Source organism: Tursiops truncatus, chromosome 2 (assembly GCF_011762595.2).
Source record: "Tursiops truncatus isolate mTurTru1 chromosome 2, mTurTru1.mat.Y, whole genome shotgun sequence".
Taxonomy (NCBI): domain Eukaryota; kingdom Metazoa; phylum Chordata; class Mammalia; order Artiodactyla; family Delphinidae; genus Tursiops; species Tursiops truncatus.
In genome coordinates this window covers 46,302,797-46,328,026 of record NC_047035.1, presented here as the reverse complement: position 1 = coordinate 46,328,026, position 25,230 = coordinate 46,302,797, and the positions used below count along the sequence as shown (strand labels likewise).

Here is a 25,230-nt window from a genome sequence, read left to right as displayed (position 1 = left end):
CTTTGGCTGCAGTTGATAGCAAGGTATATATTGAGATAGACCATGCTCTAAACCTTCTCCCCATTTCTTGATAGAAGTTATTACTAAGTACTAGCTAATGATAATAATGTTTTGGAGAAAATATTTCAAGATTTCCTGCCTCTGTAATAATAAAACAAAACAAATTTAAAACACTGACTCTAGAATTTTTTTAGGGCAAAATATTCATTAAATTATGCAGATACCTTTCCTGGCTGGTTAATGATGAGCTTAAGAAAATTATCCATCCACACACCGTCTATTTTAATGGTAACACCTATATTTTTGCAGCTCCACAAGACCTTTCAATACTCCAACAGATGGTTAGGTGCTGTCACATGTTTCACAGGAACTAAGCGGTGCAGTAACTTAGGACGGAAGGAAGAAATGATTGAAAATCCAGGAACATATGCTGGAGTTAAAGAAGGAAGTGGTAAATCAGTGGAATAATATCTCAGATACTTTATCTTCAGAAATCCTGTATTAGCCAGAGTAGGGGAGGCAGGACTTGAAGCATAGGCTTCACTAACTTATCAGAAGTACTCTTATAAAGAAAGCCTCAAGTTGCTGGAGAAATGTTCCAGGGCTTACTGTTTTCACTGAAAACACAGAGACAGCCTGGATTTGGTCATCAAGTCCTCCTGTGAATATTCGATTACTATTGGAAGGCACAGCGATTGTTAGGTTTTAGGTTATTTTAAAGCAATCCTCTACTTTCGAGACTACCCGAGGGCACTTTCCCAGCCCTCCCTGAACTGCATGGCCTCGGCGCTGCACCTCCACCCCCATCCTCTTGTGCGCGGCGAGGACCTCTGAAGCCCCCTGCCCGGCCTCGGCCTCGTGCACTCTGCAGGGCCACATAAAGGCTGCCCAGCCCGGCGACTCAGACGCGCTGACAGGTGGCCTCGCCCGCCTCCCAGCCGCCTGGGGCGGCGCTCCTCTCCGCTCCAGGCCCGCAGCCGGAGCCGCAGCCGCAGCCCGCGCGCCAGGTGTAGCTCCCCGGCTGGCCCCAGAAGTCAGGCGGCTTCCCCAGGGGACAGCAAGGCCGGAGAGGGGTGTGGGGCTAGCCGCGAGGCCGCCCACAGGAGCAAAGGGCATCCAAGGTCCGACCCGGGCGAGGGGTGAGCAACCCGGGAACTTCTCGCGCTTCTCGGACCCGGGCCTTCCGGCGTCCAGGCTCTTCCAGCACTGCACCGCCCCTCGGCCTCCTCCGCCCTTCGCGTCCTCGACCCCCGGAACCCGTCCACGCCTGCAGCGCCCTTGACCCCAGGTCTCTGTCACCCCCGGGCCCCAGTTGGGCCGAGTGGTCACCCGAGTCGGCGAACCACATTCCCAAGGACGAGCAGCCGGTGGCAGCACCGTCCCCGCTCAAGTGCCCTCTGGGTCCCCTCCGGCCCGCACTCTGGCGTCTCGAGCGCCCCGGCCCCTCCGGAACACGCAAGCAGCAGAGGGCAGGCATTCACTTGGACCCCTCCCCTTCCCCAAACTTCTTCCCTCCGCCAGGCCGTTCCTCCAACCCGACCCCTTTGCGCCATCCGGCTCCTCCCTCTCCGCTCCCCTCCCCTTTTCTGGTCCCCACTTAGGAATCCACCCCCCCACCCCCGCCGCAGGCCGGGCCCGGGGATCCTCCCCCGACTCCCCCCGCTTGCCGCCGCTGCCGCCGCCGCCCGGGTTCCTCTCCCCCCTTCTCGGGCGCTCCCTGCCAAGCCCATGATGTAATGGTGTATGTTAATCAGTAGCATGTGGGGAGCTCCGGCTCGGGCGGCTCAGTCCTCCGCGAGCCGACACTGGAGGCGGCAGGAGCGGCGGCGGCGGCGGCCCGGACCCGCAGCGCCGCACTCTCTCAGCGCCGCCCGCCCCGACGGCATGGCCCGCAGCCCGCGCTCCGGGCGCCCCCAACCTCGCTGAGAGCCGCTGCGGTCCCGGACCCGCGCTTGGGGCCGCGAGCAGCCAGGATGAGCCGCTCCCAGGTGAGCGCCCTGTCTCTCTTTTGCCCCAGGGGGTCACTGGGTCCCCTTCCCGGAGGGGAGAAGTTCTGGGAGCCGCGAAGTTCTGGGAGCCGGGAAACGGGGTGCTGGGAGCGAGCCGCCCCTCGAGGGCTGGCTGAGTCGCTGGGCTCTCTTCGCCGTCCGCTGGCTGCCACCCGAACAGGGTTAGGACTGGGGGAGCCCCCGAAACCGAACTTTTCTTCTTTGCGGTGCTTCGGGGGCGTGTGCGGGCGGCGCGGAGCCGCAGTTCCCGCGGAGCCGCCCTGCCCGCCGGGGGAGGCAGTGCTGTAGGCTCGGCTGTCTCCGCGCTCGGCGTTCGCCCATAGCCGTGCTGCCTTCGGCCTGGGACGCGCGGGCGAGGCGGTGGGCCGGACAGACCCGCCCGTAGGCGGCGGCAGCGGGGGCAGGATGCCTACAGCACACACACGCGTACACACTCGCATACACACAGACGCATACGCACGCACACATCTGATCGCTCAGGGCGAAGCAGGCCCTCGGAGACCTCCCGGGTGGGCTGGAGCGGCGCGGCGCGGGATAGCCGGGGCTCCGGCTGCGCCTCCGCCCGCTGGACGCTGAGCTTTGGGTGGGGAGAGTTTATTTTTGTCTCGAGCTGTTGCCGCGGCTGCTCACGGCCTAAATCCAGAGGGGCGCCTGGCGGTGGAGATGCTGGCTGTTGCTGTAGATGGAGCTGCAGCCGTTCGGCTGCTTCTCCGGGAGGAGGAGGTGGCGGAGGAGGAGGCGGGAGAGGAGGAGGAGGAGGAGGAGGAAGGAACTCGGGCTGCTGCTGCCTCCGCCTCTGCTTTGCATTAGCCCCCACCCCCACCCCCGCGCCCCTCCGCAGCCGCATTGCAAGTTTTCTGCGCGAGAAAGATCTGTTGCTGGTGCGGGCGTTTGCAGGCACAGTCCCCGAGGCCACCCCGGGTGGGGTGTGTGGGGAGCACTAGCCGTTCGCAGCGGCAGCAACAGGAAGCCGGGCGGTCTCCTCACGCACCTGGGAAGGAAGCTTCTTGCCTTTCCCAGAACGGGAATAGCTCCTCTCCAGCATCCGGGTGCGGAGGGGGCGGCCGGAATTTGGGGGACCAAACCCCCCGCGGGGCGCCCCCCTCCACCCCCTCTAATGCACTCGTTTCCCGCGCGCGCTCCCTCGCCGGCCGAGGTCTCACTGCAGCCTTTTCTCTCCTTCCAGTGGTGATCGCCACTCGGGAATGCGGGTGTGAAGGGTCCGAGCTGCCGCCCAGCGGGGGAGAGACCCCGGGACGCCGGAAATCACCATCCCGAAGCTGCGAGAAGAAGGCGGGGGAGGGGGGAAAGAGAGCATTCTTCAGTTTGTGTGCCTTGTGGGGAAAAATTTTTTTTTAAATCGTTATTTAAAAAAAACAACAACAAACATTTCCGTGCTACTGTCTGTCATCATCTCTGGGGAAATCAGCCAGAACCACCAGAACGTAACTGAAACCAGACGAGAGAGGCAGGAGCCGAGGCAGTACCTGCAGCGTCCGGGCACCAGAGCCACCTTGGAACGGGAACGCGTCTCCGGCGGCCGCTGGGCTGCGGCTCCGCCAAACTTTGGGGCGGGCGGGGCGGGCTGGGGCTCGGAGGGGGCTTTGTAGACCGAGGGCCGCCCCCTAACCATGATGTTTCGCGACCAGGTCGGGGTGCTGGCGGGCTGGTTTAAGGGCTGGAACGAGTGCGAGCAGACTGTTGCACTGCTGTCGCTGCTCAAGCGCGTGAGCCAGACCCAGGCCCGCTTCCTCCAGCTCTGCCTGGAGCACTCGCTGGCCGACTGCACCGAGCTGCACGTCCTAGAAGGCGAGGCCAACAGTCCCGGTAAGTGCGCGGCAGCCGCCGTCCCGCTGTCCTGTCCACGCCCTCCCCCCCTTCCCAGCCTCGGGCCTGGCCCCGCCCCCCGACCGCTGGTCCGTGGCGACAGAACCTCGAGGCCCCTGGGTCCTTGGCGTCTCCCGCCACCGGCCCCCGCCCCAGGCCCTGCCACCCACTAACCTCCGCTGGCCGCTTCGTTTTTTTGCCCACTGTCAACTCCCTCAGTCCATTCCATGTGGTAGCTACGGTAGCATGAATGATTGATTTTTCTCTCATGCAGTTTCCTGGGAAATAAGTAAGTCAGGTCACGTAGAGTCTGGATTTTCTGGGCTCTTCCCCCCCCCCCTTTCTTCTTTTGGGCAACGTGGCTCTTTGGATTTCAGCAACACATGAAGAAGCCTGGGACTGCCCTTCAGAAGACAAGCTTTGATGAGGCTGTATGAGGAATACATGAAAATCCAATTTTGTGTTCATTTTTCCCCACGGATATTCCAATTTTAGAGCTCTGTCTTCAGAATAATTTGTAGGTGATGCTATAGACTATTAACATATTTGCAGTTCGTATACTACGTGGTTATACTTAACTATCACGACATTATTTATATTGATATACATCTTGTAGAAAGGGTCTCATAGGGAGCAGGCATGAATCAGGGTCATTAATGCTTTTGTCAGGAAACTTTATTGAGCATAACAGAATTGTTTCCTATTACCCTGCTAGTGTATTTACAGACACCTCGACTAGCATAGAAAGTGAATGTACTGAAAGGTTCAGCAGTTTGCTGTTTGCTAGCATGGGTGGTGACAGACTGAAATTATATCCGGGCCTGGGGGTGGGAGGTGAGGATGGGGGATGGGGAAAGGTCTGTTGGTTGTAATGTTGCACGGGGAAAATTCTTTAGTTCATGCTGCAGCAGGAGGGTGAACAGAGCCCCCAGTGTTTACACAGAGAAAAGAATGCAGGGTCCTCTTCCAGCTGTTCCATGTTAGAGCCGCCAGCCTGCAAGACTCAGCAGAGGGCTGGGCTGCCATTTGATGACAGGGTCCAGTCCAGGGCAGCAGGGCCTGGGAGACACGAAAGTGAGTGTGCCGGCAGCACAGCAAGAGGAGGGCTGGCCTGCTCCTCCCTCCTCCTCCCTGGTGTGGTGCCCGTGGTGCTGGAAACACTAGGATGGGATGTTTCCATATATAGAATCATAGGCTGGCAGTGACTGCTGGAAATCCTCACAGCCCTTTTCCTGACCAGACAGGACTGCACCCAGAGGATCCGGTGCTGCCTAGTGTGGTGGGCCATCCTGAGGGAGATCCCACAGGTCCCACGGATTCAGCCTGAGACGAACAGCCCACCCTGTTGGTTACTCACAAGGGTGGCAGTGGCAGGGCCCCCTTCCCTTTCAGTTCTGTGTTTATAAATAGCTGAAAGGCCAGTCTCCTTCGTAAGGGTGTGGAAACATAACTAGGATAACTGATGACCTGCTCTCTTTACTTCCATTATTCTTATTATTATTTTTAATATTTATTTATTTGGCTGCGCCGGTCTCAGTTGCCTCACGGGGGATCTTTGTTGCCGTGGGCTGGATCTTATTTAGTTGTGGCATGCGGGATCTAGTTCCCTGACCAGGGATCGAACCCCGGCGCCCTGCACTGGGAGCTTGGAGTCTTAACCCCTGGACCATCAGGAAGTCCCTCTTTACTTCCATTCTTTTTTTTTTTTTTTTTTTTTTTTCGGTACGCGGGCTTCTCACCATTGTGGCCTCTCGCGTTACTGAGCACAGGCTCCGGACGCGCAGGCTCAGCAGCCACGGCTCACGGGCCCAGCCGCTCCGCGACATGTGGGATCTTCCTGGACCAGGGCACGAACCCGTGTCCCCTGCATCGGCAGGTGGACTCTCAACCACTGCGCCACCAGGGAAGCCCTACTTCCGTACTTCCATTCTTAATGTGACAGGGTAGCGTGGATCACCTGCTTGATTTTGCTTTTTCAGGTTTGACAAGCAAGGTTATATAAACTTTTGCGTTTTATAGAATGCACAGAATTTAAGTACAGTGATTTATGTTGAATGCTTGACCTCATTGCTTGTAGGGGCTGTTTAAAACAATGATAATTAATCCTTAGGTTACTCAAATGTTAGAGGAACATTTTTTCCCTTTGAGTAAAGGAGGAGACTTTTCCCAACATAGCAGCCATCCGTTTAGTAAGTGAAGCCATTAGATGTATGGAATTAAAAAGAAGTTGCTTAGCTTAAAAATCTTTTACTTTAATAAACCAATAAAAAAATTGAACTCCTATGAGTTTAACAACATAATTTGGTTATTTTTCCCCTCAAAAAATCTTTTTTAACCGTACTTATTTGTGTAAGCTGCCTACCTATTCATGATGCTAAATGCTGTAGATATGTGAAACCATAACCATTATGTAAGATAGGGACCATTTTCCAGTTTCTGGATTAACCTTTCAACCTGGATATTTTGCTTCCTTGGAAACTTTGCACTTATTGTTATGTGGCCAGGACAGAAGTTTATTAGTGAGGTCATGTGATGGTTTGGTTTACTTCTGCATTAAGGGATCACAAGGAACATCAAGATTTGTTGTAGAAAGCCTGTCTGGAGCACAGCTCCCTTACGTATCTGGAATCTAGCCAAGGACCAGGCAAGGGGCAAAAATGCCTACTCAGCATTGGAATAGATGGCATAAAGTCTGGGAGAATGCTTCAGATGCTCTTTCAGAACTTACTCTTATTTTAGATAACAATCCTAACTTTATTTTATTTGAAAAATGATCCATAGAATATATGGGGTAGCACATTTAGAATGGGGTGAGGAGTTGCTGTAACCAATGGTGAAAAGTGACCCCTGACAGCTTGACAGCTAGGAAAGAAACAGAAAAATTATAACTTTAGATACGAGAGTTGGGAACAGAAGCCCTGAAGGTTTGGGAATATTAAGGTAGGAACCCTCAATCGGACTTGCAGACATTACTTTGTAATAACATAAATCCGTAATTGCTATTTACCATTAATGAGAGTGAACTACCAAAAAAGATAAATTTTTAAATACACTCTTTGAGAAGAGAGGGAAATATGCCATAAACGTTGCAAATATTAACACTCAAGGTAATTAACCTCCAGAGCTCTTTTGGCATGTGAAGCTATTACCCATTCAGAAAACTAGGCTGTTTAGAATGACTCATTTATTGGCCGGCTGAGGTTTCCTATACCAAAATCATCATGTGTGACTTACTTTATTTTGTAATCATCAATTAAACAAACATGTATTTCTTCTGGTGTTCAGAGATTTTAAAACTTGGTGCATGAGAACGAAATTCATATCTGGGGCTTGACCTCAGTATAACAACCAAAAAATTACTAACAGTGCAAACTTGGCTCTGTTTTCTACAGGACTAACTTTAAATAGATAATCCTTCACATTAAACATGGTTTATTTGAGATCCATGGGATGTATTTTGATACTAACTTTTTGTTCTCTTAAATTTAGCATTTACTGAGATTCTAGTGGTTCACTGGTTCATCCTTTGCCTCAGGTTCATGGTCATCTGAGATCCAAAGAACATGGTTGAGTTAGTCCTTGTGGATTTGTTTGTGTGTTGTGTGTGTGTGTGTGTTTCACTCCGGATTTGGTCAGTGGGTACTGGTCATGCTCAGCTCTGTAAAGTAGAGGCTTGTTTCCAGAACGCTCATAACCTTAGATACGTGCCCTTCAGCCACCAGCCCAGGTTAACATTGAGATTTCTGGCCAGTCTCAGTTTGTAGCTGCCTGTTTTTGGTGCTAAAATGTCATTTGATACCTAAAGATGGAACCCGCTGAGTTTACTTGGAAAGCTTCAAAGAAGATTGTGTGGCACTAGTTTAGGACTTTTGTCATTTGAACTTGAAATATTTTTTCCAGGGGAGATAGTGTAATAAATGGAGATTCACAAGTGAATCCACAAGTTTATTAATTCACAAAACAGTGCATATTTTGTGGGGAAACTGCGTATGTTTGTAGTAAATAAATGTCAAAGAGATTGTTACTCTACTTATAATTAAATACAAGAGAAAGGATTATCTGAAATGGTAGTGTTAAAGACAAAATTAGTTGTGGAGATTGAAAAGGGCTTGTGGGTGTATTTACTCTCATTAGAGGGCAAAGATGTGGGTCCTATGTTTTTATTGTTTTTGGTTTCCATGGTATAGGTATGCCATACCTTAGTTGATTTTTTAGATCATAAATTGAGTAAAAGGAAAGCAGAAGAGTATAGGCTTTCCTGATGATATTTCCTGGATAAGATCTTGTTTGTAGTTCTTTCTTTCGCTTTTTCTTTTTTCTTTCTTTTTTTTTTTAACATCTTTATTGTAGTATAATTGCTTTACAATGGTGTGGTAGTTTCTGCTTTATAACAAAGTGAATCAGCTATACATATACATATATCCCCATATCTCCTCCGTCTTGTGTCTCCCTCCTACCCTCACTATCCCACCCCTCTAGGTGGTCACAAAGCACCGAGCTGATCTCCCTATGCTATGTGGCTGCTTCCCACGAGCTATCTACTTTACATTTGGTAGTATATATGTCCATGCCACTCTCTCACTTTGTCCCACCTTACCCTTCCCCCTCCCCGTGTCCTCAAGTCCATTCTCTATGTCTGCGTCTTTATTCCTCTCCTGCCCCTAGGTTCTACAGAAGCATTTTTCCCCCCTAGATTCCATATGTATGTGTTAGCATACTGTATTTGTTTTTCTCTTTCTGACATACTTCACTCTGTATGACAGACTCCAGGTCCATCCACTTCACTACAAATAACTCAGTTTTGTTTCTTTTTATGGCTGAGTAATATTCCATTGTATATATGTGCCACATCTTCTTTATCCGTTCATCTGTCAGTGGAACTTAGGTTGCTTCCATGTCCTGGCTGTTGTAAATAGAGCTGCAGTGAACATTGTGGTACATGACTCTTTTTGAATTATGGTTTTCTTACGGTATATGCCCAGTAGTGGGATTGCTGGTCGTATGGTAGTTCTATTTTTAGTTTCTTAAGGAACCTCCATACTGTTCTCCATAGTGGCTGTATCAATTTACATTCTCACCAACAGTGCAAGAAAGTTCCCTTTTCTCCACACCCTCTCCAGCATTTATTGTTTCTAGATTTTTTGATGATGGCCATTCTGACCGGTGTGAGGTGATACCTCATTGTAGTTTTGATTTGCATTTCTGTAATGATTAGTGATGTTGAGCATCCTTTCATGTGTTTGTTGGCAATCTGTATATCTTCTTTGGAGAAATGTCTATTTAGGTCTTCTGCCCATTTTTGGATTGGGTTGTTTGTTTTTTTCATATTGAACTGCATGAGCTGTTTGTAAATTTTGGAGATTAATCCTTTGTCAGTGCTTCATTTGCAAATATTTTCTCCCATTCTGAGGGCTGTCTTTTCATCTTGTTTATGTTTTCCTTTGCTGTGCAAAAGCTTTTAAGTTTCATGAGGCCCCATTTGTTTTTTTTTGTTTTGTTTTTGAATTTAATTTTATTTATTTCTTTATACAGCAGGTTCTTATCCTGTCATCCATTTTATACACATCAGTGTATATATGTCAATCCCAATCTCCCAATTCATCACACACACCCCCACCCCCTGCTGCTTTCCCCATTTAGTGTCCATACATTTGTTCTCTACATTTCTGTCTCAATTTCTGTCCTGCATACTGGTTCATCTGTACCTTTTATCTAGGTTCCACATATACGCATTAATATCTGATATTTGTTTTTCTCTTTCTGACTTACTTCACTCCATACGACAGTCTCTAGATCCATCCACGTCTCTACAAATGACCCAATTTCGTTCCTTTTTATGGCTGAGTAATACTCCATTGTATATATGTATCACATCTTCTTTATCCATTTGTCTGTTGATGTAGGCCCCATTTGTTTATTTTTGTTTTTATTTCCATTTCTCTAGGAGGTGGGTCAAAAAGGATCTTGCTGTGATTTATGTCATAGAGTGTTCTGCCTATGTTTTCCTCTAAGAGTTTTATAGTGTTTGGCCTTACAGTTAGGTCTTTAATCCATTTTGGGTTTATTATTGTGTATGGTGTTAGGGAGTGTTCTAATTTCTTTTTTTTACATGTAGCTGTCCAGTTTTTCCAGCACCACTTATTGAAGAGGCTGTCTTTTCTCCATTGTATATTCTTGCCTCCTTTATCAAAGATAAGGTGACCATATGTGCGTGGGTTTATCTCTGGGCTTTCTATCCTGTTCCATTAATCTATATTTCTGTTTATGTGCCAGAACCATACTGTTTTGATTACTGTAACTTTGTATTATAGTCTGAAGTCAGGGAGCCTGATTCCTCCAGCTCCGTTTTTCTTTCTCAGGATTGCTTTGGCTATTCGGTGTCTTTTGTGTTTCCTTACAAATTGTGCAATTTTTTGTTCTAGTTCTGTGAAAAATGCCATTGGTAGTTTGATAGGGATGGCTCTGTATCTGTAGATTGCTTTGGGTAATATAGTCAATTTCACAATGTTGATTCTTCCAATCTAACAACATGGTATATCTCTCCATCTCTTTGTATTATCTTTAATTTCTTTCATCAGTGTCTTATAGTTTTCTGCATACAGGTTTTTTGTCTCCTTAGGTAGGTTTATTTCTAGGTATTGTATTCTTTTTGTTGCAATGGTACATGGGAGTGTTTCATTAATTTCTCTTTCACATTTTTCATCGTTAGTGTATAGGAATGCAAGAGATTTCTGTGCATTAATTTTGTATCCTGCAACTTTACCAAATTCATTGATTAGCTCTAGTAGTTTTCTGGTAGCATCTTTAGGATTCTCTATGTATAGTATCATGTCATCTGCAAACAGTGACAGCTTTACTTCTTCTTTTCCAATTAGGATTCTTTTTTTTCTTTTTCTTCTCTGAATGCTGTGGCTAAAACTTCCAAAACTATTTTGAATAATAGTGGTGAGAGTGGACAACCTTGTCTTGTTCCTGATCTTAGAGGAAATGGTTTCAATTTTTCATCATTGAGAATGATGTTGGCCGTGGGTTTGTCATATATGGCCTTTATTATGTTGAGGTAAGTTCCATCTGTGCCTACTTTCTGGAGGGTTTTTATCATAAATGGGTGTTGAATTTTGTCAGAAGTGTTTTCTGCATCTGTTGAGATGATCATATGGTTTTTCTCCTTCAATTTGTTAATATGGTTTATCCCATTGATTGATTTGCATATATTGAAGAATCCTTTCATTCCTGGGATAAACTCCACTTGATCGTGATGTATGATCCTTTTACTGTGCTGTTGGATTGTGTTGCTAGTATTTTGTTGAGGATATTTGCATCTATGTTCATCAGTGATATTAGCATTTAGTTTTCTTTCTTTGTGACCTCTTTGTCTGGTTTTGGTATCAGGGTGATGGTGGCCTCATAGAATGAGTTTGGGAGTGATCCTCCGTCTGCTATATTTTGGAAGAGTTTGAGAAGGATAGGTGTTAGCTCTTCTCTAAATGTTTGATAGAATTCGCCTGTGAAGCCATCTGGTCCTGGGCTTTTGTTTGTTGGAAGATTTTTAATCACAGTCTCAATTTCAGTGCTTGTGATTGGTCTGTTTATATTTTCTGTTTCTTCCTGGTTCAGTCTCAGAAGGTTGTGCTTTTCTAAGAATTTTTCCATTTCTTCTTGGTTGTCCATTTTATTGGCATATAGTTGCTTGTAGTAATCTCTCATGATCTTTGGTATTTCTGCAGTGTCAGTTGTTACTTCTCCTTTTTCGTTTCTAATTCTATTGATTTGAGTCTTCTCCCTTGTTTTCCTGATGAGCCTGGTTAATGGTTTATCAATTTTGTTTATCTTACCAAAGAACAAGCTTTCAGTTTTATTGATCTTTGCTATTGTTTCCTTCATTTCTTTTTCACTTATTTCTGGTCTGATCTTTATGGTTTCTTTCATTCAGCTAACTTTGGGGGTTTTTGTTCTTCTTTCTCTAGTTGCTTTAGGTGTAAGATTAGTTTGTTTATTTCAGATGTTTCTTGTTTCGTGAGGTAGGATTGTATTGCTATAAACTTCCCTCTTAGAACTGCTTTTGCTGCATCCCGTGGGTTTTAGTTCCTCGTGTTTTCATTGTCGTTTGTTTCTAGGTATTTTTTGATTTCCTCTTTGATTTCCTTAGTGATCTCTTGGTTATTTAGTAGTTTATTGTTTAGCCTCCATGTGTTTGTATTTTTTACAGATTTTTTCCTGTAATTGATATCTAGTCTCATAGCGTTGTGGCCGGAAAAGATACCTGATACGATTTCAGTTTTCTTAAATTTACCAAGGCTTGATTTGTGACCCAAGATATGATCTATCCTGGAGCACTTGAGAAGAAAGTGTATTCTGTTGTTTTTGGATGGAATGTCCTATAAATATCAATGAAGTCCATCTTGTTTAATTTATCATTTAAAGTTTTTGTTTCCTTATTTATATTCATTTTTCATGATCTGTCCATTGGTGAAGTGGGGGGGGGTTAAAGTCCCCTACTATGATTGTGTTACTGTCGATTTCCCCTTTTATGGCCGTTAGTATTTGCCTTATGTATTGAGGTGCTCCTATGTTGGGTGCATAAATATTTACTATTGCTATATCTTCTTGGATTGACCCCTTGATCATTATGTAGTGTTCTTCTTTGTCTCTTGTAATAGACTGTATATTAAAGTCTATTTTTTCTGTTATGAGAATTGCTACTCCAGCTTTCTTTTGATTTCCATTTGCATGGAATATCTTTTTCCATCCCCTCACTTTCAGTCTGTATGTGTCCCTAGGTCTGAAGTGGGTGCCTTGTAGACAGCATATATACAGATCTTGCTTTTGTATCCATTCAGCCTGTCTATGTCTTTTGGTTGGATCATTTAATCCATTTACATTTAAGGTAATTATCGATATGTATGTTCCTATTCCCATTTTCGTAATTGTTTTGGTTTGTTATTGTAGGTCTTTTCCTTCTCTTGTGTTTCCAGCCTAGAGAAGCTCCTTTAACCTTTGTCGTAAAGCTGGTTTGGTGGTGCTGAATTCTCTTAGCTTTTGCTTGTCTGTAAAGGTTTTAATTCCTCCATCGAATCTGAATGAGATCCTTGCTGGGTAGAGTAATCTTGGTTGTAGGTTTTTCCCTTTCATCACTTTAAATATGTCCTGCCACTCCCTTCTGGCTTGCAGAATTTCTCTGAAAGATCAGCTCTTAACCTTAAGGGGATTCCCTGGTATGTTATTTATTATTTTTCCATTGCTGCTTTTAATATTTTTTCTTTTTATTTAATTTTTGATAGTTTGATATGTGTCTTGGTGTGTTTCTTTTTGGATTTATCCTGTATGGGACTCTCTGAGCTTCCTGGACTAGATTGACTATTTCCTTTCCTATATTAGGGAAGTTTTCAACTATAATCTCTTCAAATATTTTCTCAGTCCCTTTCTTTTTCTCTTCTTCTTCTGAGACCCCTGTAAGTTGGATGTTGGTGCATTTAATGTTGTCCCAGAGGTCTCTGAGAGTGTCCTCAATTCTTTTCATTCTTTTTTCTTTATTCTGCTCTGCAGTAGTTATTTCCACTATTTTATCCTCCAGGTCACTTATCCATTCTTCTGCGTCAGTTATTCTGTTATTGATTTCTTCTAGAGAATTTTTAATTTCATATATTGTGTTGTTCATCATTGTTTGTTTGCTCTTTAGTTCTTCTAGGTCCTTGTTAAATGTTTCTTGTATTTTCTCCATTGTGTTTCCAAGATTTTGGATCATCTTTACTATCATTACTCAGAATTCCTTTTCAGGTAGACTATTTCCTCTTCATTTGTTTGGTCTGGTGGGTTTTTACATTGCTCCTTCTAATGCTGTGTGTTTCTCTGTCTTCTCATTTTGCTTCACTTACTGTGTTTGGGGTCTCCTTTTCACAGGCTGCAGGTTCGTAGTTCCTGTTGTTTTTGGTGTCTGCCCCCAGTAGCTAAGGTTGGTTCAGTGGGTTGTGTAGGCTTCCTGGTGGAGGGGACTAGTGTCTGTGTTCTGGTGGATTAGGCTGGATCTTGACTTTCTGGTGGGCAGGATCGCGTCCAGTGGTGTGTTTGGGTGTGTCTGTTACCTTATTATGATTTTAGGCAGCCTTTCTGCTAATGGGTAGGGTTGTGTTCCTGTCTTGCTAGTTGTTTGGCATGGGGTGCTCAGCACTGTAGCTTGCTGGTCATTGAGTGGAGCTGGGTCTTTGTGTTGAGATGTAGATCTCTGGGAGAGCTTTCGCCATTTGATATTACGTGGAGCTGGGAGGTCTCTGTGGGACCAGTGTCCTGAACTTGGCTCTCCCACCTGAGAGGCTCAGGCCTGACACCCAGCCGGAGCAGCAAGACCCTGTCAGCCACACGGCCTTTGCTTTCTTCTGCCAGTTTTCCCCAGGATTCTGCAGGCTCTGGAGTGAGTGGGATGTCCCAGGTGGTCTTATCCTGGCCACCAGAAGGTCATGAAGAGACAGAAAAGTAGTTTTCCTTCTTCTATTTTTAGTGAGTGCTTGGCCAAGAACCATTTTTCTCTAGGGCACCTCATAAGTTGAAAAGCTTATCCAGGTTAAAAGTTCTTGCAGTGGCCACTGTAATTCACGATTATCTTGGGTAAGGTTAACCTGCTTGTTTGGCCTTAAAACGAAATTTGTTCACCTGATGCCTCACGCTGGGCCCAGTCTAGCTTCAGTCTGGCCCAGTCTCCTTTCACTTTTTCATTCAACAAACATTTACTGACTGCCTACTACTTTCCTGGCCCTGTGTTATGCAGTGGGAATACAAAGGTAATTTACTGTATTCCAATGCCTGGTGCATAGATACCGAGTGTTGAGTAAATGACTAATACCATATCACAGGTACAGAAGCATAGATATAGGAATAAAAAGGGTAGGGGAGAGGTTCTGGGAGCATTGTGAATGTACAGCTAATTGCCTGGAGGAGTCAGGGAAGCCTCCACTGCAGAGGAGATATGTTTGAGTTTTGAAGGGTGAATAGGAGTTGGTTCAGTATGTAGAAAGAATTGTAGAGAGCGGGCTTGAAGGTGTTTTCCAAGCAGAAGAGATAGCATTTATAAAAACGTTGTCTTATGAAAGGGCCTTGTTGTGTGCAAGAAATAATGAGTTCAGAGTGGCTCAAAAGATGTAGAATGCTGGGATCTAAGAAAGAGAAGTTAAAACAGAAGTCATGTGTGTGCAGGACTTTGCCAGCTAAGGAATTTGACTTAATCCTGCAGAGATGATAGAGAACCCAAGACTTTTAGGCAGGGGTGTGCTGAGAATGAGGAGGGAAGAAGAAGAAAGTTAAAAGATGAAAAGGGTGTGTGTGTGTGTGTGTGTGTGTGTCTGTGTACACTTTTGGGAAAGCTTTATAATATATGCATGATTCTCTGAGAGGCAAAAATGGGAGAGGTGAGGCAAAGTTTGGTTCAGACAATTTCCATTTTGGCCACATGATGGCATCATCAGCCAAAGGCAGCTTTGTTGCTCTCAGCATTGCTGTATGGGGGAGAAGGAAGGACTGAGATAGGAAAAGAAGGTCTTACCAGGTAACCATTTATTTATATCCATAGGAGGGGATATGTGTAGAGGATTCTTAGAGTATGGATTTTGAATTGGGCTAGTCACTTAATTCTGAGCCTTAGTTTTCTCATCTGTAGAACGGGACTAATGAAACCTTGTTATTGGCTGGAAGCTACTTGTTAACAATCCAGTGAGGACCTATTCTGTCCCCCAGGTTTAAATTTGCCTCTAATTAATAAGAAATTTATATAAATAATGTTTTCCTAAATGATAGGGCATCTTTTTTTAAAATTTTATTTATTTTTGGTTGCATTGGGTCTTCATTGCTCTGAGTGGGCTTTCTCTAGTTGTGGTGAGTGAGGGCTACTCTTCATTGCGGTGCTCAGGCTTCTCATTGCGGTGGCTTCTCTTGTGGAGCATAGGCTCTAGGCACGTGGGCTTCAGTAGTTGTGGCACGCGGGCTCAGTAGTTGTGGCTCGTGGGCTCTAGAGCACAGGCTCAGTAGTTGTGGCGTACGGGCTTACTTGCTCCATGGCATGTCGTGGACCAGAGCTCGAACCCACGTCCCCTGCATTGGCAGGCGGATTCTTAACCACTGCGCCACCAGGGAAGTCCTGATAGGGCATCTTTTATTTCAAGGATTATCTGGAAGAGATTGAAGATGACTCGGAACCTGAAAAGATATGAGTCTACTTTGCTCCACCTTCTATATTTTAGCTGTATTACTCTATTTTATATCATGTTGAGTCCTAAAAAACACAGCCCTGACCCAGTTTTCCCAAATAACTTGTCAACACTTTTTACCTTCAGTTGGTGAATGTGAAAAAAAGAAACCATTTGGAGGAATGAAATATCTAGGGACTTCATATCTGAAACACTTTTCACTTTGGGTGTTGTAATTTTCTTTGGGTTGGTCTGGGATGACAGGTAGCAGGTCACAGGCATTTGTGATCTTTGTTGCAAATAAATTGCATTTGGTTGCTTAGCTTGGATGCTCAAAGGCTTTAGCAACTGAGTACGTGTTATAAATAGGTCCCATCAAAGCAAGTAGAAGGCAGACAAACATAGCAGTCAAATTGGTTTGTTTATGTATAAATAAACAGAGAGTGAAATGAGGGTCAGAAGGGCTGAGAAGTAACTGAAAGCTCCCCAGTATATCCTGCAGAAGCTTAATTCTAATAAGAATTGACAACACCACGGAAGAGAAAATACTCTCCTCCTTGACCTGAGGAAAATTTGGAGGTTTTCATCCACGAGGGAAGTGACTTACGTAAGTCATTTGCTAGGAAAGCTGTGGTGCTCATAAAAATCCTTTTTTTTCTTTTAAAAATATAATTACTACTTTGAATTTTTAGCCTGTTCCTTTCTTTCCATCTTTTCTAATCATTCCTTCCAAGGCATTACTGAGTTCATCCAGTTCACGTAGATTGAGATGCAGAATCAGACGTCTCCTCTGAGCTATTTTTTGCTTCTGTGGAAGCCGCCTGAGGCAGGAATCTCCCAAGGAAAGCAGAACTTTCAGAAGAGGAGCGAAGCTTTCTCTCAAGGTTAGCTAGTCAAGGCTTGGGCTTTGCTCTGAAGCCTGCACTCCAGGAGCCAGCCGGAGTTCAGAGGAACCTGCTGCTTTTATTATATGTAGGAGCATTTCACTCCTTGGAACCAATAAGCTAGTTCTAGGGTTTTGTTCTCACCTAGGTATCATCATTTTAATACAGTTTTCCTTGTCTTGGTTTAGCAGGGAGAAAAAAATCAAACGATTCAGTGGTTTCTTTTATGCAATAAGTAAGACTGTTAAGTGGTACCTGGAGAAGAGTATCTGGTAAGAAACTGTGGGATCAAGTTCCTCACTACTTATTAATTCACCAAGTCCTGCAGCCGAGAGCTGGGAGCTGTGTCCAAAGGCAAAGGAGGTGTGATGATTCCCCTCAAGGAGCTTACACTCGAGTTGTGGAGGTAAAACAACATATATACAGGTGATCCCTGACTTACGGCAGTTTGCATTAGACAGTTTTTTGACTTTATGATTCCAAAAGCGATATGTGTGCTGTAGAAGTCGTTCCTGGAATTCTGAATTTTGATCTTCTCCCAGGTTAGCAAGCTGCCCCACGGTCCTCTCTTGTGATGCTGGGCAGTGGCAGCCCCCAGTCAGCCACACAATCACGAGGGAAAACAACCGATATGCTTAGAAGCATTTGGGACCCATATAACCATTCTTTTTTTCACTTTCAGTACAGTATTCAATAAATTACATGAGATATTCAACACTTTATTATAAAACAGGCTTTGTGTTGGATGGTTTTGCCCAATTGTAGGCTAATGAAAGTGTTTGAGCACATTTAAGTGGGCAAGGCTAAGCTAGGTGGGTTAAGTGTATTAAATGCATTTTCAACTCATAATGGGTTTATCAGGAGGCAACCCCGTTGTAAGCTAAGGATGATCTGTATGTGTAATAATTAGACTGTAAAAAGTTGCTAAATGCTGTGTTTCCAGTGAGAGAACAAAACTGGACTTGAGTGAAGGGAAGAGAACAGGATGGGTTGGGTTGTCCAAGAAGTAATGAATGGAAGAAGTAAACTTGAGTGGGTCATTTGCAACAAGTGCTTTAGAGCTTACAAGATTCTTGCCTTTTTAGTAACTTTAATGAAAGTTTTGTCAAGAAAACCACACATATAGGGGGGAGTCTGTTGGACCACGTAAGGGGCAGGCTTCCAGGCCCCCCCCTTTTTAAAAATAAATTTATTTATTTTTGGCTGCGTTGGGTCTTCATTGCTGTGTGCAGACTTTCTCTAGTTGTGGCGAGGGGTGGCTACTCTTCATTGTGGAGCACGGGCTCTAGGCCCATGGGCTTCAGTATTTGTGGCTCGCGGGCTCCAGAGCGCAGGCTCGGTAGTTGTGGTGCACGGGCTTAGTTGCTCCAGGGCATGTGGGATCTTCGCGGACCGGGGCTCGAACCCGTGTCCCCTGCATTAGCAGGCGGATTCCTAACCACTGCGCCACCAGGGAAGTTCTTCCTGGGTCTTTGAAAGATGAGTATGAGTACATTAGAAAGAGGGGAGCATGGTGCATATTGTCCATCAGGAATGAATTCTTGAATGGAAGAAGGAGCAATCCAAACACTCCTCTGATTTCTAACATGTTTAAAGGAGGAAAACAGCATATCAGCTCACGCCAAATTTTTTTCCCTAAAATTACCCATTAAAATTATGAGACTTAGGGCTTCCCTGGTGGCGCAGTGGTTGAGAGTCTGCCTGCCGATGCAGGGGACACGGGTTCGTGCCCCGGTCTGGGAAGATCCCACATGCCGTGGAGCGGCTGGGCCCGTGAGCCATGGCCACTGAGCCTGCGCGTCCGGAGCCTGTGCTCCGCAATGGGAGAGGCCACAACAGTGAGAGGCCCGCGTACCGCAAAAAAAAAAAAAAATTATGAGACTTAGTAGTAGTTCTCACTCTTGGTTCCTTTTAGTAGAATACTTTCATATGTTACTTTGATTAGAACTAGTGTTAAGAAGAAACATGTTAAACACTTACAGCAGGGATCCCCAACCCCTGGGCCGCGGACTGATACCAGTCTGAGGTCTGTTAGGAACTGGGCTGCACAGCGGGAGGTGAGCGGAGGGCGAGCCAGTGAAGCTTCATCTGCCGCTCCCCATCGCTCGCATTACCGCCTGAGCCATCCCCCCCCCACTTCCCCTCCCCCAACCCCGTCTGTGGATCTTCCACGAAACCGGTCCCTGGTGCCAAAAAGGCTGGGGACCGCTGACTTACAGAAAAAGATAAAAGTGTCTTAAACTAGTTTTCAAAATTTAATATGCATACAGATCGCTTGGGGATCTTGTTAAACCGAAAATTCTTATTGAGGAGGCCTGTGGGAGGCCCAGAGTTCCTGCATTTCTAATCAACTCCCAGGGGATGCTGCTGCTGCAGGTCTGCGGACCACACTTTGAGTAGAAAGATCATAGGCTATTAGAGGTGGAAGGTCATTTAGAGGTAATTGGTGCATTGGCTTTCAAGTTTCATGGATGAGTATCGCAAGGTCTTTGTTTGCAAATGAAAACTTAGATGAAAGCTTATGGTAAGTGGATGGTCCCCCTCCCACCAAACCCTATCTCCACCCCCCAACACTAACTTTCCAAGGAGAGAAGTTTGAAATCTCTGTGATTTCCCCAGGCTTGGAGATCGTCACAGCCTGAATGGAGGCTGGGATTGAGGAAGGCAGATCTGGGCTATGTTGTAGCATTTCCCAAGCTTTTTGGCCTTGCCCCTGCTGGAATTTCCAGGCATTCTAATGATCAGTGTCCCATGGAAAATGAGGTTCCAGGAAAGATTTCTGTGTGTGTGTGTGTGTGGTGTGCTGACGCTATGGACTGTAAAGTTGAGCTGGTAAGAGCAGGAATGTTAACTCCAGAGACCGGATGGGAGAGATCTCTTCCTACTTCCCCAGCGTCCTCCCATAAAATGCAACATAGGAACTTCTGAAGCAGCTTATCCTGATTTGTCAGTAGAATTCAAGTGTGTGTGTGCAGCACAAATACATATAGAATACGTACTTTCATTGTATACGTTTATATCTGAGTGAGTATGTGCACCAAATATGTGATTTAAATACGTGACTAGAATGGCGATGCGAAACCACTTTTGAATTTCTCAAGAGTTGTGAAGGAATACTAGAGGCACCATCAGAAGCCTCCATAAATAATGATGTCTCTGAGAAGGCAAAAAGGAGGGAAAAAGTAAGTTCTGTCCCTTGTAAGGATATGCGAGGTCAACAGTGATCCTGTGCAAGCTACCAGGAGAGTATCTGAAACTTGATATATGAGCATTTGGATGAGGAAGTAGGAAGCAGCCTGGTTTTCCTAAGAATGGGAAGACTGGGTCATGGAGAACTAATGTCATTTCCCTTTTGATGGGGGAATAGGAAAGCAAGGGAGATAGCATTGACATTTACGGAGAGTCTTCTGTATTCTGGGCAGATTACAGGAATTCTGGTAGGCATTCCATATGTAAGTTTCAGCACAGCCTTTGACAAAGCCTCTTCTTTTTTTTTTTTGCGGTACGCGGGCCTCTCACTGTTGTGGCCTCTCCCGTTGCGGAGCACAGGCTCCGGACACGCAGGCTCAGCGGCCGTGGCTCACGGGCGCAGCTGCTCTGCGGCATGTGGGATCTTCCCGGACCGGGGCACAAGCCCGTGTCCCCTGCATTGGCAGGCGGACTCTCAACCACTGCACCACCAGGGAAGCCCAGCCTCTTATTTCTTGATGAGTAAAATAGAGACATGGGAGGGCTGGGGGAGAGTCACCCACCCGTAAGAGGGCTGGGTGGCGTTAGAGTGACTTCTGCCGCTGTCAGCCTTAAGGGAGGTCTTTGGTGCTGTGCCTTGGGGCTCACACGTCCTACATCATTATTCATGTTGACTGCGACTTAGCCTGGGGTCCCCAAGAAAGCAGAGCGTGAGGCAAGGGCTGGCGTGCAGGCGGTTTATTTTTGGCAGTGATCCTGGGGAAGAGGAAAGGGGGCTGGGGAGGAGAGACACAGGGAAGGAGGGGAGGCCAACACAAGCCGATGTGGTTGAACTGGTCACTGTCATGGGCACTGGGGCTCAGTCCCATGGGACCCTCTGAGGGGCCATGCAGACTGTGCCTCAGAAGGGATAGACACGGTGGGCATTTATCCACGGGTTCCCCTCTCCTCTTAGTCAAGGGTTGCCCCAGGGTGCTAAGTCCCCGTACTTCCAGGTTTGCACATGGGCACGTGCTGCTCCTTTCCACAGTGTCCCAGGCATGGTGTTGGAGAAGCCCCAAGGCAGAGAGCTAGAGAGAAGTGGCATGATGGAGGTGGGGTGCTATCAGGTTTCCCCTGCCTGAAGCTGGTGGCCACGGCAAGGAATGGGGTGTAAACTGGACTGAGAAGGTGTAATTATCAAATCTGTGTGTGAACCCAGAGGGACAGCTGAGAGCTTGATGACAGAATCATGATCCAAAATATTTCAATATAACAAGATGACTATTAAACCACTAAAAGTGCAGCCTCTACATTTGCATCCCCTAGACCTCCTCTGGGGGAGACATGGCTTATTAGTAGTGTGCATGGAAAGGATTTGGGGCTTTTAGTGGACTTAGAACTCAGTATGAATAATGTCACAAGGGGGTTGCCCCCCAAGCCGCTAAGCTTTTAACAATACATTGTATATACAATGCAATGTATAATAATATTTTATTCAGAACAGGTCTTCTTGGCAAACCAGCCTGTACCTGGAGTGTGGGGTGCAGTTCTGAGGAGCTGCACACTTTGAGGAAGATGAATGAGTCAGGATGTGGCTGGCAGGAGGAGGATGGTGAGGCACTTGAGAACCAGGGGGAACATTCAGGCTGGAAAAAAAAATGAGCAGAGAACAGGACAACTGTCATTGGTTCCCTGAAAAGTTAGCTTGGAGTTGAGGGGTTCCATTCCATATCTGTGTAGAGGGCGGTGTGTGGAAGCCAAAGCTCATTTAGCTCAAAGTAAAGAAAAACCTGGCGGGCTTCCTTGGTGGCACAGTGGTTGAGAGTCCGCCTGCCGATGCAGGGGACACGGGTTCGTGCCCCGGTCCGGGAGGATCCCACATGCCGCAGAGCGGCTGGGCCCGTGAACCATGGCCGCTGGGCCTGCGTGTCTGGAGCCTGTGCTCTGCAACAGGAGAGGCCCCAACAGTGAGAGGCCCGCGAACCGCAAAAAAAAAAAAAAACAAAAAAAAAACACCTGGCAATGGTGAGAGCTCCCAAACAACGGCACAGCTGCTTTAGGAGGCAGAGGCTTGAGTTTCACCAGAGGTGGACAAGCATTCAACATCATGCAGGGCACAGAATAACTTCTAAATTAAGGTTGGCCCCTATTTCTTGAGCACCTGCTCTGTGCCAGGCACCTTACTGAATTCTTTGCATACATTATCATTTGTGTATATTCATCCCAGCACCCCTTTGAGATGAGGTAGGAGCTGTCATTTTTCTGTTGGTCAGGGAGGAAACAAGCAGCTCGGCCTCAGAACGCCTCCATGTGCTTCTCCACTGCAGGGAGACAGTACGTATTTCTCTAGGAAAGAAGCGTGACCTCTTAGTGACCTCCAAAGTCCCTTCTAACCTTAAGAGTCTGTGATTTCTGTGAATCAGGAATAAAGATGAAACTTATCCAGAACTGTCCAGAGCAGAGGAGAAAGAACGAGAGAGAGAATATGAATAAGTGAATGAAGGAGTGAATACATAAGGGCGGGTCTTAAAAGTCTTCTTCAAATTATTTCCAGCGTATTCTTCCTGTGCTTCTTAGGCTGTTTGGGCTACAGATTTGTGGCACTTTGTTTAGGAAATACAAAGTAGCGTGATTTCCTGTGCTTTTTTTGAAGTAGGCAGTGTGGTGATGCTAAGTCACCATGAAGACTAGGGCCACCACATTTAAGAAGAGATGTAACGAACCGAATGCCATCTTGTTTCTTTTGAGTCACACAATGGCAGTGATAATCTCTGAGTGTATCAGTCATTTATTAGCAAAGGTAAATCATAATTGCTATCTGTGTCTCCAAATCTTTTTTGTTCCCTCTGTGTAGTTCTAAAAGTGACTATAGGGGAGTTCCCTGGTGTCCTAGTGGTTAGGATTCTGGGTTTTCACTGCCTTGGCCCTGGTTCAATCCCTGGTCGGGGAACTGAGATCCTTCCAGCCACGTGGCACGGCCAAAAAAATAAATAAATAAAAGTGACTATAGGATCTTCTTTATATATGGTAATAGATACCTTTTCTCCCCTCCCCCCTTTTTTAGCATTTTGTAGTGTCGGGCACTGTGCAGATAGCTACACACACGCAACTATCTTCAAGTATTGAATAGATGAGTGATACGAAGAGGCAGAACTAATGGTTGTAAAAGTTAATGCAATATATTGCAATAATTAGATAATGTGCTTATTATTACCTAGAGTCTAGCACATAGTATGTTATTAATAACTGGTTTCTGAATTATGTATTTTGTGTGTATATATTATATATGTGTATATAAAGTAAGGTAGCATAATACTATGTAGATAATGCAAATAGTATAATAGTATGTGCATAATACAAAGTAGTATAATAAATACTGTGTATATAATAGAAACTATGTATTGTCTCCATTTTACAGATGAGGAAACTTAGGTTGAGAGTGGTTGTAAACGTGCTGAGGTCACCGAGGTGTTTGTGATCTAAAGCCCCTATTGAATCTTCGTCACTGTAGAATGCTGCAGATCTCTTCCAGTTCTTGGGTAAATAAAATGTTGGTGTTTAAAAGAAAAGTACTTAAGGATATTTAATGGTAGTTTGAATAACATTTAATAAATTCAATCTTGGAAGAATTCTTTTCAGCTTGTCTATTTTAATGTCCCTCTTATTGATCACATTTTAATCCTATGTAGCTTGACATGGCTTGGCTTCGTTTTTCCTCTGGCATTAAAAAAAAATTAAGTGAAAAGCATTGATTCAAACATTTCCCTTCCTGTTAGGGAGATTCATGGGACAGGAGGCTTCTGCCGCCTCTGCCTGAACAGGCAGGACTTGGTGAAGGAAACAGGCTCGAGCAAGCTGCAGAGAGGAAAGAATGAGGAATGTGTTATCTAATAGCTCGTGGTATCCTTGACTTTGACAAACTAGCAATTGATGATCCTGGGTCAGGATCTCCTTAGGATTTGGAATTGGGCAAAGCACCAACTTGAGGGCTGTAAATTAAAACAAGCTCTCCCGTTGTTTGTAAATGGTGGAAAATTTCTGAAGATTAGTTTAGGAGAACATATAGTTGGTCTAAGAGTGAATTCTACTTATGTCATTTTCTAGCAGCATAAAAATTAAGGAGGTGGAAGAGGCCTTGTCTACTCTAGCCCCTCTTTTGAAGATTTGAGAAGACTGAGATCCACTAAGGGTACCTGCTAGTAGGGAAGGGCTGGTGTTACACCCAGTTGCTTCTCGGCCATCTATGTCCTAGACCTTGATCTCCCACAGCTTTCGCATGGTTGACTCGGCCACCATGGTCACCACATTGAATGACTGTGCTGGGCATGGGAGATGTTCTGTTTACCTGATTGTCAAAGCGTTCATCAGGATGGTCTCCTTCCTCGAAGTTGTTTCCAGAACCCCCTCCCCCCTTTTTTGTTTCTTTACCCACAATAAAGCACAGATTTGTTTTCACTGGAGAATGATTAGCACTCATATTCTGAAATGACAGAGAGCTATAGCGTAGGAAGGTTTGGCTTTATTTTGGCATGTTTTAATCACAGTTCCAGTAATGTCCTCTTGGTTTACGCAGGATCTGACTCAGCCACTGGAGTTACCCTCAATCCCAGCAGAGAACTGGGTGTCGTTCATGACTGCCCCTATGGCCCCTACGGGAGGGATTTCATTCACTGGCTGGTGAAGCCGTTCCTTTGCATGGCGGTGTGGTGGAGTAGCTGAGACTCCTCCTGAGAACGTCCCCTGACCCCTCAGGGCTCGCTGGCACTCTGCAGGCACCTCCTTTACAGCATCTGTCGCAAGACCTTGTCATTGTTCATCTTCCAGACTAGTCTGTGTCTTAGTCACTTTTGTCCTCCAGCACTGAATATTGTGCCTGGACTCAAGTGGTTTTGGTATATTTTTGTTGAAAGAATGGATGAGTGAATACAAAGAAATTTAACTCATGGCTCTTGTCCAGACGGGGCTTACATCTTGGATGTGAGAAAAACCTAACTGCATAAAGACTGAGTAATAAAACAGGACAAGATGATAATCCTAGTGCTGTTACCAACAGGTATGTGATAAAGGCCAGATGAGAGAAATAGATGTGTTACTTTTCAGTCCCTTACAGAAGACGTGGGTGAGCTTAGCATCATCACTTAGAAATGTATCACTGTGTGAAAATGA

General features: G+C 45.6%; 1 protein-coding gene across 10 annotated transcripts in view; it reads left to right on the top strand.

Annotated features, from left to right (window-relative positions):
* Nucleotides 1-1,704: 1,704 nt before the first annotated feature.
* Nucleotides 1,705-25,230, top strand: part of SAMD4A (sterile alpha motif domain containing 4A) — a 235,674-nt gene continuing 212,148 nt past the window's right edge. For 3 of the 10 annotated variants that reach the window (XM_073800444.1, XM_073800448.1, XM_073800447.1), the window contains exons 1-2: nt 1,705-1,988; nt 3,196-3,836. In XM_073800444.1, the coding sequence (XP_073656545.1) occupies nt 3,641-3,836 (196 nt within the window). In that variant the 5' untranslated portion in view covers nt 1,705-1,988; nt 3,196-3,640. Of the gene's footprint in view, nt 1,989-2,441; nt 2,593-2,903; nt 3,059-3,195; nt 3,837-23,482; nt 23,604-25,230 lie in introns of those variants that run through there. The other 7 variants (XR_012329977.1, XM_033851127.2, XM_073800449.1 and 4 more) reach the window with 7 other exon arrangements.